Genomic DNA, 13,565 nt, shown 5'->3' with positions numbered 1-13,565 from the left:
TTTTCTATAATAATGGCAGTGTATGCGTGATGAAAACCTTTTAACTTAGCTTCCTCTAAGCATTTTATCTTTTGTGTTCTCTCAATGAATGATGTAGCCTAATTTTAGAAGGCTATAAAAATGATAAGGTACATTAATGCTACATTGTGTCCTATGGATTGATGTGCACTCTGAAACTTTGCACTCTGTACTCTAGGTGTTTATGCACTCTGAATACATTTCTGTTGCCCCTTAATGTTTAATATGATCCTTTTTGGTACTATATCCAAAGTTTGCCTGATTTTGGAAGCATACCTGTGTGAATTTCTCTGTTGGGAGTGTTTATTGTGTTTTGATGTGTATTTCTGAGTCTCTGATGTTTATATCTTGTGTGATGAAAGATTAACCAGGATGTTTGAGGGAGCTGCTCTGTCAGGGGTGGGTGAGCTGTTAGGTAATAAAGACATCAGGCGGAGTCAGAAGAGAAATATTCTGTTTATAGAGCACACTGCTCAGTCACAGAGATACAGTGCTAAAAGATTCATCTGTTCAACTGAGGAAAGTACGGTGCTCACCTGAGTTTTTTAATAAACACTCTTTCGCAAAGATGACTACCATGTTCAGATACCCAGTGTTTCCAGTCCTTCCAGGTGAGAATTTGAGCATCAAATGCATGTTGGTAGTTGATAAAAAACATGGACATGCACTTTTATTTTCCAGTATCAAGATTTTATGTTACATTTTACAGGATATAAATACTATATGTGTAAGGGAAAATGTTTCTTTTAGGAGCTATAACTGGTCTCAATTTCTTAGTTTTCGACATTTATTATTACCTATTAGGTTTTTTTTTTTTTTTTGTGGTTCAAGTAGCCATGTGGTGTAAATGAAATACATTTTTAAAAGTACAAATATTCCATGTAGAGTCTCGATAATATATATAAAATATAATATAAAAACTGCTTGTAAAACGTTTGATAGGTTATGTCAACTACCCAAGTACTGAGTTGTTAACCTACATGCACATTATGATTTTGTGAAGCTTGTAATTGCATATATTGTTAGAACTATAGTAACGTATATTAATGTGCGACATGGACACTAATGTAAAGTGTTATCACTTGTTAATGATCAAATATAGTCTCATGTTAATTCAAATAGTTCATAAAGTTTATTCAGGTTTGTAATGGGAACAAAGCCATGTGCTGAATGTTACATGCTTGTTTGTTTTGTTAGTTTAAAATTAGTGTCTACTATCCACTTGTAAACAGAGAACCATGTGAGATAGTAGTCACATGGATGCGTCATTCATCGTCTGTTTAATGATATGATAATAAATGATAAGATAAACTGGTGAGAAGGGCGTTATCCATTTCCTGATATCCAAGTTTCAGTAAAAACAAAAGTATGGATTTGATTATTAGTATTTTATTGCTTTATTGATATTTCTGTTGACTGATTTCACATGAGAAGTGGTCTCACTGAGCATGGTGTGCTTATATACACCTTTTGTGTCTTGTAGGTTGACTAACCTACAGATTTTTCCAGATCATATGCAAAAACTCTGTCCTTGGCCTATTCTTTTCACATGCCATATTTATCTCATTATGTTTGTATGGAGTGCAACTAATTGTGTCACTTGCAAATGCTTGATTAATGTGTTGTTATGATCCAGCTCAGCATATTTTGTCATGATTGCAGTCTGTGTGCATACAGTTTTAAATTGCAGTCTGCATTGTGTTGCATTTAGGAACAGTTCACTCGTTTTTGCCTTATTAATCAGATCGTTTACTGTAACTTTTAGAAAAGGAAAAATTGCCACATTTTTCATGTAACTGCTAAAAGCGATGCATCACCTCTTGGTTATGTTTTAATAGAACTTATAATAGATGGAGTATCCTCTCTGTCACTCTCGGGCAGGTCTGGACAAGGCAGAAATACCAGAGGGACTGTCCCGTGTGCGGAGCATTATGGCCGAGCCGGACTATATGGATAGGGACAGTGATGAACTCATTAAACCCAAGAAACTCATCAACCCGGTGAAGACTTCCAGAAATCACCAGGATTTGCACAGAGAACTCCTCATGAACCAGAAAAGGTGATGCACCTTAGAGGAATACTTCACTCTAAAATGACAATTCATTCATCATTTGTTCACCTTATATTGTTCCAAACCTGTATGGACTTACTTACGTGGAACACATAAGGAGATGTTGGGCAGAGTGTTAGCCTCAGTCACCATTTACTTTCATTGTATGGTCAAAAAACAAAAAGAAGCAATGAAAGGCTCTCATTCTGCCTAACATCTCCTTTCATGTACCTCTTCCTTCATTGCATCTTTCCTCTAAGAATCCTTGCCTCACATTTGTGAAATTCACCCCTCTTTTTTTATGCTACGCCCCCCACCCTACTGAAATCTTGTTTCCTCCTCTCACATGAATATGTGAATCATTATCATCATCACTGCAGTGCTGAGTCTTGGCAAAACATTTTGTTCAGATCATGCTGTGTGGCCATGTGACCAATTATAAACTGTGTTGTGGAGGGCTTTAAAGCCAAAACCAGTCCTCATGCCTTCCTTTTCCTACATGACATCATTTATGAGGTATAATGAACAGTCAGCTGGTCATTATTCAAAATAAACCCTGACAATAAGCGGAGGGTTTTAACACGAAGGGGTTAATTTTGCCGTTATAACCAGCTGGCTGTACATTATTCAGGTTGTTACACTGCTCATAACAGATAAATGCACATGAAATATTGATTGGAGGTGAAATAATTTTACAACGTTTGAAGCAAGAGACTGTGGGGTGACGTAAGGTTTGCACAGCTATGTAGGTTATCGGTTGCCTGAGACAAGTTTAGCAGTCATTATACAAAATATTTGACTGTAGAATGCTGCGATTGACCAATCAGAATCAAGTGTTCCAGAGAGCCATGTAGTAAATGCATAGTATATGTCTTCCTTAAGTGCCACATAAAGATCAATTTCAGCTGTTCCACTGTTATATATTTAATAAATGGGTTCTTGAACAGTAAGAGTCAGTTTGAAAGTTGATGCTATTTACTTTTTGGATAAGAGGAACCGTTTCTTCTTGTCAGATCTGTCTGTGTTTGTGTGCTATGTCTAGGTAGACAGGGGCCAGGAAAAAATGCACTGGAAACAATAAGTTTGAGTCATTCACCCTATCCCTCTCTGTCTCTTTTCTGTCTCGGTCTCACTCTCACTGGTAATGGTGGTGATGAATAGTGACAGTAAGGGAGGACACATACTCCCTATTACGTAAACCATTTTTATTTTCAGTTAGAAGTTATTATGAAGATCCCTTGGAGGTATAAGTTGTTCTCATTGCTTTGATGTGAATAAGAATGGACAAGTTACAGCAAGTCATTTATTTTGCAAGAAACGTATAACACACACATACATTCTCAGTTACCAGGATGATTATATAAACTGTCGTCCACTTATTTTCACCTCCTACTTTAGCTGTTCTTAGTTGAACATGGAGAGATCTGTGTGTCCCCTGCAGTTCAGTGCTGAAATATTGAACAGATTTTTTGTTTTTATTATTTTATTTTTTTGCAAAAAAAGAAAAAAGAAAGAAAAAAAAAGGGAAAAAAATTCTGTCATCATTTACTCACCCTCATGTTGTTCCAAACCTGTATGAGTTTCTTCTGTGGAATACAAACGGAGATGTTAGGCAGAATGTTATCCTTAGTCACCATTCACTTTCATTGCATCCTTTTCCAGACAATGAAATTGAATAGTGACTGAGGCTTTGTTAATAATGAAATTAAAAGTAAAAATTCAAATTTAGGTACTGAATTGCACCTGATTAAAATTTGTACAAATGTTGGCATTTGCTTGTGGGTGATATTTCATACTTTTAATGCTTCTATGCTATTTAACTTCCACCACATTAAGACTGCAACTGATTTTTATGTAATGTTTGGATTTCATTCATACATAAATTTATTAAAAGTGAAGTGTGGCATTAAATATGAAGAGTCGGCTGTAAGTAAGCCATTTGTAAGTTGATTACCCTGAAAAGTTGTAAACACTGAGGCTCTGTGTTGCTATCAAAGCACTGCTCTGTTTGTTTGAGTATCCGACCAGTCCAACATAGCAACATTGGCTCAACCAATGGTGTGTGTTGGAGGTGGGAGCTATCTGTTATTCCGACTGTCTGTTAGCCCAAAGTGTTCGAGAAACCTGTTTGAAACCTTCACACATGTTTTTGTGTTTTCCGTAAGACGTTACTGACTCATACTTGATAGAGAGTGGAAATTATGAGTGCGAGTGCTTGTTTTGGTCTAGGACAAAGGGAACATTTCCATAATCTAAATGGGATTGGTTCCAGCTGTGGTGCTTGGAGGGATGCTGAAAGATGTAGAGTTACATAAGAAGAATTACAGCGTCCCATAGACTTCCCACCCTCCCTTTCTCTTTCTCTCTTTCTTTCTCCCTCTCTCGCCCACCTTCTCTCTGCCCACCCTGCTGTACACTAGTACTCGAAGTGTTCCTGTACACTGAAAATGTTATGAAATCGCTTCTATGGCCAGGGCAGAAGGTGAAGAACAGTGAGTGATGGAGAGATGGAGGTCAGACTATATATAGTCCATTGCATCATATATTAGATAATGCACTGAGTCAGGGGGGCAGGGGTGGGCTCGGAGTCTTTTATGTAATCAAGGCCTGAATCTTTCTTTTTCTTTCTTTATCTGTCTCAGTCTGATTCTGACTTTTCAGTTATTTTGTCCAGCTGTCTGAGATGAGAAACCAGACACAAGTAAGGACAAACTGACTGTTTCTCAGGGACCAATGTGTTCCTGCAGATGGCACTGTTATATAATCAGTGACGACATTCAATTACCAAGGTAGAAACATCTTCAGGAATGCCAAAGCCACTCTCGGTACACAGAGATCTTTTCATCCCAGCTATTTAAATGATAACGTCAAACCATCAGTCTTAATTCTTTGTGAAGGTCTCTTACATACCTGGACATTTTCAGTGACTCTTATGAGGATTTAATTCTTCTCATGTTTTCAGTCCAGTGTCTGATGCAAATTTGTTGAAATTCTGTTGTCAGACTGTAAGGGGTTATACAGACTGTTTTGTGTAACACACAGGAAGCATAACTGCATTTGCACAGGAATCACATTCACGGGAAACAAAACCCGAGATGTATCCAAAGACCAGGTGTGAACAGGGTCAATATCACATGGCAAAAAGTTAATTGTTGATTCTCATGTGCTGATTGTCATGAAAACGGCAATGTTTAAGAAGGCTCTGATGTGTCATGTTGTGTAGGTCCCACTCGTTCCACCAAAACAGTGCCAACCCGCATCTCAGAATAGCATTCTGAGATTATATTCTTCTCACCACAGTTGTACAGAGTGGTTATCTGAGTTACCATAGACTTTGTCAGTTCTAACCAGTCTGGCCATTCTCCGTTGACTTCTCTCATCAACAAGGCATTGGCGCTGTTTTGGCGGCACAAGGGGGACCTACACAATGTTGTGGCTGATCGGTATATGTGTTTAAAAGCAGGCCTAGTGTAAATTTTTATTCTATTTTTAAGTCATAATGTAGCCAAAAACCTCTGTTACACTGTGTTTGATATAGATTTAGGAGCAAGTGGTCCACAGCGACCCTCATTTTCCCAAAGGAAATCTGTGGTCAAATATGGTACTGCAATGAGCCCTCAATGACTACGTTTACATGGACACCAGAAAGCAGCTTATTACAAGAAAGCGGGTTTTTGCGAGAAAGCAGCGTTCCTGTATAAGCGGCATACTCTTTACTCCCATATACATGCAGCTCAGTCAGTAAGCAGCTTACTCCACAGCAACATAATTTTTCTGCTACGTTTGTATAAATAGCAAACATGGATCCGTGGAAGACTTTGCTATTTTATTCTTTGTTGCTTCACTTTATTTACAGATATTCCAGAGTTGGTTTGTTTTTTAATTATTTTTTTGACATGCCCAATTTCCCAATGCTCTCTAAGTCCTCATGGTGGCGTAGTGACACGCCTCAATCCGGGTGGTGGAGTACGAATCTCAGTTGCCTCCGCGTCTGAGACCGTCAATCCGCGCATCTTATCACGTGGATTGTTGAGTACGTTACCGCAGAGACCTAGCACGTGTGGAGGCTTCACGCTATTCTCCGTGGCATCCACGCACAACTCACCACGTTATGTTATGTTTCCCATATTTACTTTATCGTTCTTATATTTTGCAAGGAGATAGGGGGATGTATAGCCTACAACAGGAAATGGTGAAGTATATCTGATCTACAAGTGAGCAAAAATCTTTTAGCATCAAAAACCAGGCATTAAAAAACCAGTCAAAAGCTTGACTCATATTGAAAATCAGTTGCATCACAGAGAGTTAAAAGAAGTTACAAATATTTTATAAGCTCTTAAAAGCCTATTCTTTTGTCCACTTTTAATTTGTTCTCTTCTTGTGAAGGAAAAGTCCCATCTTCTTATCAGATGGAGCAAAAGTCACTACTTGGCAACATAGATGTTAATTCAGTCATTAATTAGTCATTTGCTTTGAACCATAAACAATTGAATAGTTTCCTTGTCCTGATTGATTCCTCTTATCAATCTTGTGTTATATAGCTCTACTGAAAGCACATGATTCATAAATTCCATGGATCAAAGGAGCCTGGCTGACACATTCTGCCCATACATCCATGTGTGATTAATGTCTGATGTGCTGTTGTTCTTCTGAAGAGAAGAAACATTAACCATACAGTGCATACAGCTGATCCACTTGTTACAATGGAATTAATTGTTGGAGGAAGAAGTAACCGTTCTGTAACTAAATCAGTGTCTTGACACAGAAACTGAGGAAAGCCTGATGTGTTTTCTGGACTCACCTGGCAGAGGTTCTCGTTATTCCATTTTTTTGGTTCCCTCATCCCAGTCATATTGTTATATAATTGCAACCCACACAGCCAAAACATTTTAACTCATCCATTCAAAGTTCTGATTTTCTCGTCTGATCCTCTCTCTCTCTTTTTTTTTTTTTCATAGTAGTCCAGACGGGTCTACAAGTTTTAGAAGGATGGACAGAATGACAAAGTGGTCTACCAGTAATCTGGCATGCCAGCCTGAGAGACAGATTTGGACTTGGATAGTGATGGACTGATTTTTGAGCCAGGCTGATTATTTGGCCAATATTTGCCAATTATTTTTCTTTTTTATAGGCATTGACCGAAAACTGTGCCTGCTTAGGCGATTAGCAACCAATGTCAATGGATAATGGACGTTTTATGTTTTTCCAATATTTTGATTGTTAATGTTTTTATATTTGTTTTTAGACTCTGCTCACTCTTCTCTAGATATTCTGATTCTCTCTCAGAATCGATGTCAGCCATTGAAAAATCCTTATGACTACTACACCAAACATACCAGACAGGTTTTTGGGAAATTCATTACATGTGGTCTATGCCCTATATATACTATAAGTGTTTCATAAATAACTAGGTCTGCACTATAGTTCGATTTGGAGAAACATGAAATGGAGAATTACAAAACAAAGATGTCACCGCAAAGTAGTGTAATTTAAAATGGTTCATCTTTATGCTCTAAATGATGTACAGCAGCAGCCTCTGGCCATTACTAACCAATTTCAAACTTTAAAACCCATCCAGGGATTCATCCTTGCTGGATTACAGTATGTGGGGCAATCAGGATTTTTGCAAGGACATGTTTACAGTCCACACACTTGCATTATGTAACCGTATGGATTATTATCCCTAAATTGTGCTAGATTCATGGCCATTTGTTCTCTTATTGAGTCGGAACACTGATCTACATCATTGAGTGAAATAAATACTGTTTTCATGGTGTTCCAGATTGTAGCACTTTTATTTAGGTGATGTTGGGTTGTCTGGAAGAATAACAATGAATACCACCTCTATACAACACTTATACTGCCACACAGATAATGACTAGCAGTTAGTGGTCTTTGCTTAGACAAGCATTACTATTATTATGGCTCGTACTTAGGGTTAGGGATTTGTTAAAATCTCTAACCCCTAGTAATAAATTTCGGCACATACAGTGACTTGTCCAGCTTGTGATACGAACATAAATGATACCTCAAATCATTGAGGAGAGGTGTGCTTATACTTCGATATAAAATTAGATGTTTTTTTGCTTGGTAGACTATAAAACTGGCAACAAAAAAACTCCCATATACTTTGAAGAAGGAACCCAAGCCATATCTAGAATCCTGAATATCATAGCGACTTGGGGTTGGGCTTTTTTGACTTGTGCCAGAAAGCAACCTCCCAGAACTCTTCAGAAAAAAATTGAAAATGTACCTGTAGTTACTTAATTTTTATTGTTTTCATTGTCTCCTTGTTTTTCTCATAGGGGCCTTGCTCCTCAAAATAAGCCAGAACTCCAGAAGGTGATGGAGAATAGGAAGAGAGAACAGGTGTTGAAGGCTCAGAAAGAGGAGCAGGAGGCCCACAAGAAAAGATCAGACCTTGAAATTGAACTCATGAAGAGACGGGAGACACTTGAACAGGTAGGTCCCCTCCTATAAAAAAGCAAGAGGCTATTTGCTCTAAGTGTACATAGCAACCAAAAGCATCTTATTTGCTCTGAGTGCAAATAGATTTAGATACTGTTTGCACCCCTAATTCAATACTAACATACAGTATAGGGGATATCACAACAGTGTGTTTATTGTTTATTTAGAGTCCCACAGATACACTACACCAACCCCTAAACCTAATCCTAGCCTTCCCTTAACAAAATTAACCATGGTTTTACTACAGTAACCATAGTATCACCATGGTATTTAGCAGAAAATTTAACATGGTTACTATATTAACACCATACTACTGTAGTAACACCGTGGGTAATTGCATTAAAACCATGGCTTCCACCAAAAAACATGGTTACTACAATATTACTATAGTAAAACCATGGGTAATTTTACCCAGATCAAACCTTTCTCTAAACTCCCTGACCTTCACAGTGACCAAATCACTGCAAGGAAATCAATCTTTATATTAATTCTGTTTATTATTATAAATAGTATTAAAGGAAATATTAAGAGTGGAGACTGTAAACAGGATGGGAAAAAATGGGGCAAAGGGGGAATCGAACCTGAGTTGTCCGTACGAGAAAAACACATGCACAGCATCTTTACACACTACGCCACTGAAGTGTAGTTTGTCTTTAATTTCAGTGTTTCCACCAGACTATTTGAGAATTTATATACACCTAGTGCAAATAGTCACTCAGTATAAAAAAACAAAAAAACATATACATAATATATACAACTTTTTATTTTGTCATTATTAACTCACCTGCATGTTGTTCCAAACTCATGTGACTGTCTTTTTTTTTCAGTGGAACACAAAAGGATACATTAGACGGAATGTTAGTCTTAGTCACCGGTTGCTTTCATTGCATCTTTTTTCCATACGATGAAAGCAAATTTTGACTGACGCTATCAGTCCCTTACATTCTGCTTAACATCTCTTTTTGTGTTCCACCGAAGAAAGTCATACGGCTTTGGAACAGCATGAGGGTGAGTAAATACAGACAGATTTTTCATCTTCATGTGAACTGTCTCTGTAACTATCTTCTTTCTCTATTTAGTTGGAACTGGAGCAACATAAGATTGAAGAGGAGCAAGAAAACACCCCAGAGTTCGTCAAAATGAAAAGCAATCTGAGAAGAACCAAACAGGAAGTGGATGGGCAGGAGCGTGCCACCTAGAAACAGTTTCCATGGCACATTTGTTGAAATGACAACTAGACTGTGGTTTGTGGGGATTTCTTGGTGTTCCTCCCCCATGTGTCCCTGTGAAACACTTGACTGTAGATGATTGGTTCCTATTGTCTGACTATTGCAGACACAACCAGTATTCACTCAGCATCTTTTCCTGAACATCAATCGCAAATAAAGAGGATACATTTACACACACACACACACACACACACACACACACACACACACACAAACAAACTCTTGCACATGCCACTGGTTGACTGGCTTCAAAGAACATGCATGGCGGAACAAGGAGAGTAAATATGATTTTGTTGTGGGGGAGGGTTTTTTTTTTTTTGGAAGGGGAAACATAATTTTTACTATTTTTATTTTCAAAAGCCAAAATGGGACACTGGATGGACTCTTTTAAGCCAAAACAATGCTCTTTTATTTATGCTCAGTTTAAGCTTTTTGTTCAAAATGTCTCAAGTTTAAGACTCACATTTTACTCTTGGTTGATGATTTAAAAAAAAAAGGAAAAAAAAAGAAACCTAAATATAAAATTCCAGCAGTGCAGATTTTGCTTGTGCGATGCACCATGCTTACTTTTACATATTAAATTGTAATATTTGTGCTCTCCCAATGCTAAATTTCATAAGCAATACTAGTTTTAGGTTTGTGAATTTTCTTTGACAAATGCTTTTGTTATACTTTTTTAATGACTATGTTACTAATAAGTTAATACACTTTAGTTCAAAGTGATATTCAATGCAAGGGCATCCGTTTTCCTTCACTTGAATGAATGGTAGTTGTTTTCAATCAGAAAATTCAGAAGAGAACGTGAGATGTTTATTAAGAGAGACACTTGGTTTTGTGTAGATTTGAGCCAATACATAACCACTCCTTGTGTTCCCTTAAACCTTCTTTTAATAAATATTATTTTATCATGTTGAATTCTTTAATTCTATCTCTGTTTGAATCTCTGTATGTACAAGAAGTAACCTCATAAAGAAAGGTAAGTTCATTTCCACAATTGAAATGAAAAATAGCACAAAGAAGAATTTTAGTCAGATGAATGTCATATAGAATGGGCGGATCAGCTGCCTTGAAGTCCTGCAACTTCAAACAGAAGTTACAGAATATTAAAAGGTTGCAGCTAGTGAGTGGGTCATATAGCGTCTGCCCATTCCATGCAATAAAAATTAAGCTGTGCTTGTGAAGGGATCACCACTTGAGGCGTTTTTTTTCTAAATCCGGACCCGTTGAACCTTAAACTAGCCTTAAAATTTCTTCCAAGCATAGTGTCATGCAGCAAACGTTATAGTCAAATGCATATGGAATAAGTTGCTACAGTGACATGAAAATAACCTCTTTATTCAGTCACTACACATAGCCAACAAAATCAAAATAAGCCATGAGAATGGAGCAATTCTCAATTTCAGTGATTCTTATGTAACTGCTGTGTGGAACAGTTGGCAACAGTGTGTGGACTGGAGTGAAAAACTGAGAAATTGCCATGAATATGAAAAGGGAATGGACTCACAACTGCAATATGAACTATTGATATCAGCACTGTTTATCTCTCAGAACTGTTTCACACTGTTTAGGATACATTTAGGGCATTGTGTTTTAAAGGGGGCTTTTATCCAATGATCTGTGTATGGAGTTCACTTCTGAACACCATACATAGATCATTGGATAAAAGTAAAAATTAATTAGGTTGAATCTGCTTTTTAAGGAATAAATAATAATTAAAAAAAAAAAAAAGTCTCAAGCTATGGAGCCTAATTTTCTCTTAGGGTGTCTTTTTTTTTTTTTTTTTAATTGGTACGATTAACCTGATTTGGAAATAATATTCAACAATTTATCTTATCCAGGAAAAAATAGTTTATTACAGAAAATGTATGTCACCGAAAGTTTGTGAAAAGCTGTTTAATTTACATCTCCAAATGCCACACACTAGAATTTCTATTTTCTAAAACAATACTGATGTACCATCTCTATATATGTGTGAACAGGGGAGGAGGAAAAAGGGTTCAAACATAACTCATCAACTGTAGTGTCATTTTTAGTCAAATTCTGTCAAGTAAAACAGTCAGCTAACATTAAGACACTTTTTTTCATTTTTCTTTTGGTACAAGTGCTATGATAAAACAATATTATTATTTTAAAGACTTTGGAGACAAATGTAAATACCATTATCTGTGTTAATCACTCAGTAAATAAAGCATTTATTAACTTAGCCGAAACGGTGTTTTTGTGTATTTTGACTTCATATACCTTGGAGCTAATTTCTACTTGCTGGGGTTTCAGCTAGGGTGTATGTGAGTTTGCATTTGAACCCAGTTGAAAAGGGGAATAATAGTACTTAATCTGTGTGTAGTATGAGCAGATGGTAATATTATAGCCTGTGATATTGGTAAAGTTAGGGGTACAGGTAGAGAGGGGCACATCAGCCTTTCAGGCAATATGTGTGGTTCTTTTCTCAAAATAAATCACCATTGGGCGGAAAGGTTTTCAGAGTTCAGACGGTTTGACTGTGGGACTTGTTGTTTTCCTCCGGGGGGCGCTTGACGGCCTAGAAAACCCAATCCTCCAAAGAGTCGCATTGCAATCTGACGACGGATTATTTTTTATTTTATTTTTTGTCTTCCTAAAGTCATGTGTACATTAAAAATATAAGTATTTCAATATAACAGATGCTAAGATCAACATCCGACACATACACACACACACACACACACACACACACACACACACTATATATATATATATATATATATATATATATATATATATATATATATATATATATAGCTGACCCAATATCCTCTGTAAAATGGTTTTACAACTTGCTTTATCGCTGTAACCACAATCGACTGAGATTGGGCTAGCCTGACATAGCGATGAGAAAAGGAACACGAACAACGTGACAAAGTGGTCGATTTTAGAGCGTCGGTTGGAGTCTGGACAGTAATTTGCTATTAAATAATGACAGAGAGAATCTAGTCTCCGTTAAATTGAAAATGTACACACAAAAAAAAAAAAAAAAAAAAAAAAAAGGAACATTATTATTCAGTCCCATCGTTCCTGACTATTAACAGACGACCTCCGGGCCGCTAAAGCCGCTTTAATTTTAGGATCCCATTGTCATGATAGTAATTGCCATTCTACCCCCTTTTTTCATTACAGAACTATAACGTTTTTTATAGTTACCCCACGATAACTACAAATCCAATGTTTCAGAAACCCTAAATAGATAATAAAACAACCAATCTCGTACATTAATTATGTGGGTGTGAATTTTAAAGAAACTTTTTACAAAAGAAACCGAAAGTTATATTTTCAACCCGGCAAAGTTCCGGGCAGTCCAGTCACGCTCCAGTCATGGCGGCGCAGATGGCGGTAAATTCAGGTATAAATATATGTTGAATTTTATAGCTGTATTTCTCTTTTTCCACTCATATTTGGGCTCTGGGATTGCCTTTTCTAGTCTAACTGGTTTCGTTTGCTTTATCCAGTAGTCTGTTTTCTAACTGGAATGTTTAATAAATCTTTAGTAAATGTAGAAATGCAGTCTGTTTATTTTCAGAAAGTTTTTTATTAATTAAAATCTGATTCATGTTTTCGCCTAATTCAGTATAGACTGCTGACAAAAGTATGTTATTTAAACTGAAAAGAAGCTACAGAATTTAATATTAATATACTTAATCACCTCTTCATGTTAACACATTCATTATTAATCATAACAGTGTGTGTTTGGACATACATTAAAGTACTACATTATGCATTATAATATACATTATTATTAATAGGTGTTAAGTCGTTCCAAAACAAGC

At 36.7% G+C, this 13,565-nt stretch overlaps 2 protein-coding genes and 1 long non-coding RNA gene across 13 annotated transcripts in view; 2 read left to right on the top strand and 1 right to left on the bottom strand.

Moving 5' to 3' along the window:
- Nucleotides 1-10,688, top strand: part of LOC127417291 (protein FAM107B-like) — a 212,003-nt gene extending 201,315 nt beyond the window's left edge. For 9 of the 10 annotated variants that reach the window (XM_051657206.1, XM_051657207.1, XM_051657202.1 and 6 more), the window contains 3 exons: nucleotides 1,900-2,077; nucleotides 8,374-8,530; nucleotides 9,616-10,688. In XM_051657206.1, coding sequence (XP_051513166.1) covers nucleotides 1,900-2,077; nucleotides 8,374-8,530; nucleotides 9,616-9,735 — 455 coding nt within the window. In that variant the 3' untranslated portion in view covers nucleotides 9,736-10,688. Of the gene's footprint in view, nucleotides 1-462; nucleotides 630-1,899; nucleotides 2,078-8,373; nucleotides 8,531-9,615 lie in introns of those variants that run through there. The other variant, XM_051657208.1, reaches the window with a different exon arrangement.
- The window catches only part of LOC127417294 (uncharacterized), a 511,839-nt gene that overhangs the window by 416,707 nt on the left and 81,567 nt on the right, over nucleotides 1-13,565 (bottom strand). The window lies entirely within an intron of this gene.
- Nucleotides 12,995-13,565, top strand: part of LOC127417277 (nuclear pore complex protein Nup205-like) — a 45,628-nt gene continuing 45,057 nt past the window's right edge. For both annotated transcript variants that reach the window (XM_051657177.1, XM_051657176.1), the window contains exon 1: nucleotides 12,995-13,141. In XM_051657177.1, the coding sequence (XP_051513137.1) occupies nucleotides 13,114-13,141 (28 nt within the window). In that variant the 5' untranslated portion in view covers nucleotides 12,995-13,113. The remainder of the gene's footprint in view (nucleotides 13,142-13,565) is intronic.

This window comes from Myxocyprinus asiaticus, chromosome 26 (genome assembly GCF_019703515.2).
Source record: "Myxocyprinus asiaticus isolate MX2 ecotype Aquarium Trade chromosome 26, UBuf_Myxa_2, whole genome shotgun sequence".
NCBI lineage: Eukaryota > Metazoa > Chordata > Actinopteri > Cypriniformes > Catostomidae > Myxocyprinus > Myxocyprinus asiaticus.
Note: the sequence above shows the minus strand (reverse complement) of the source record. Positions and strands in the feature narration are given on the sequence as shown.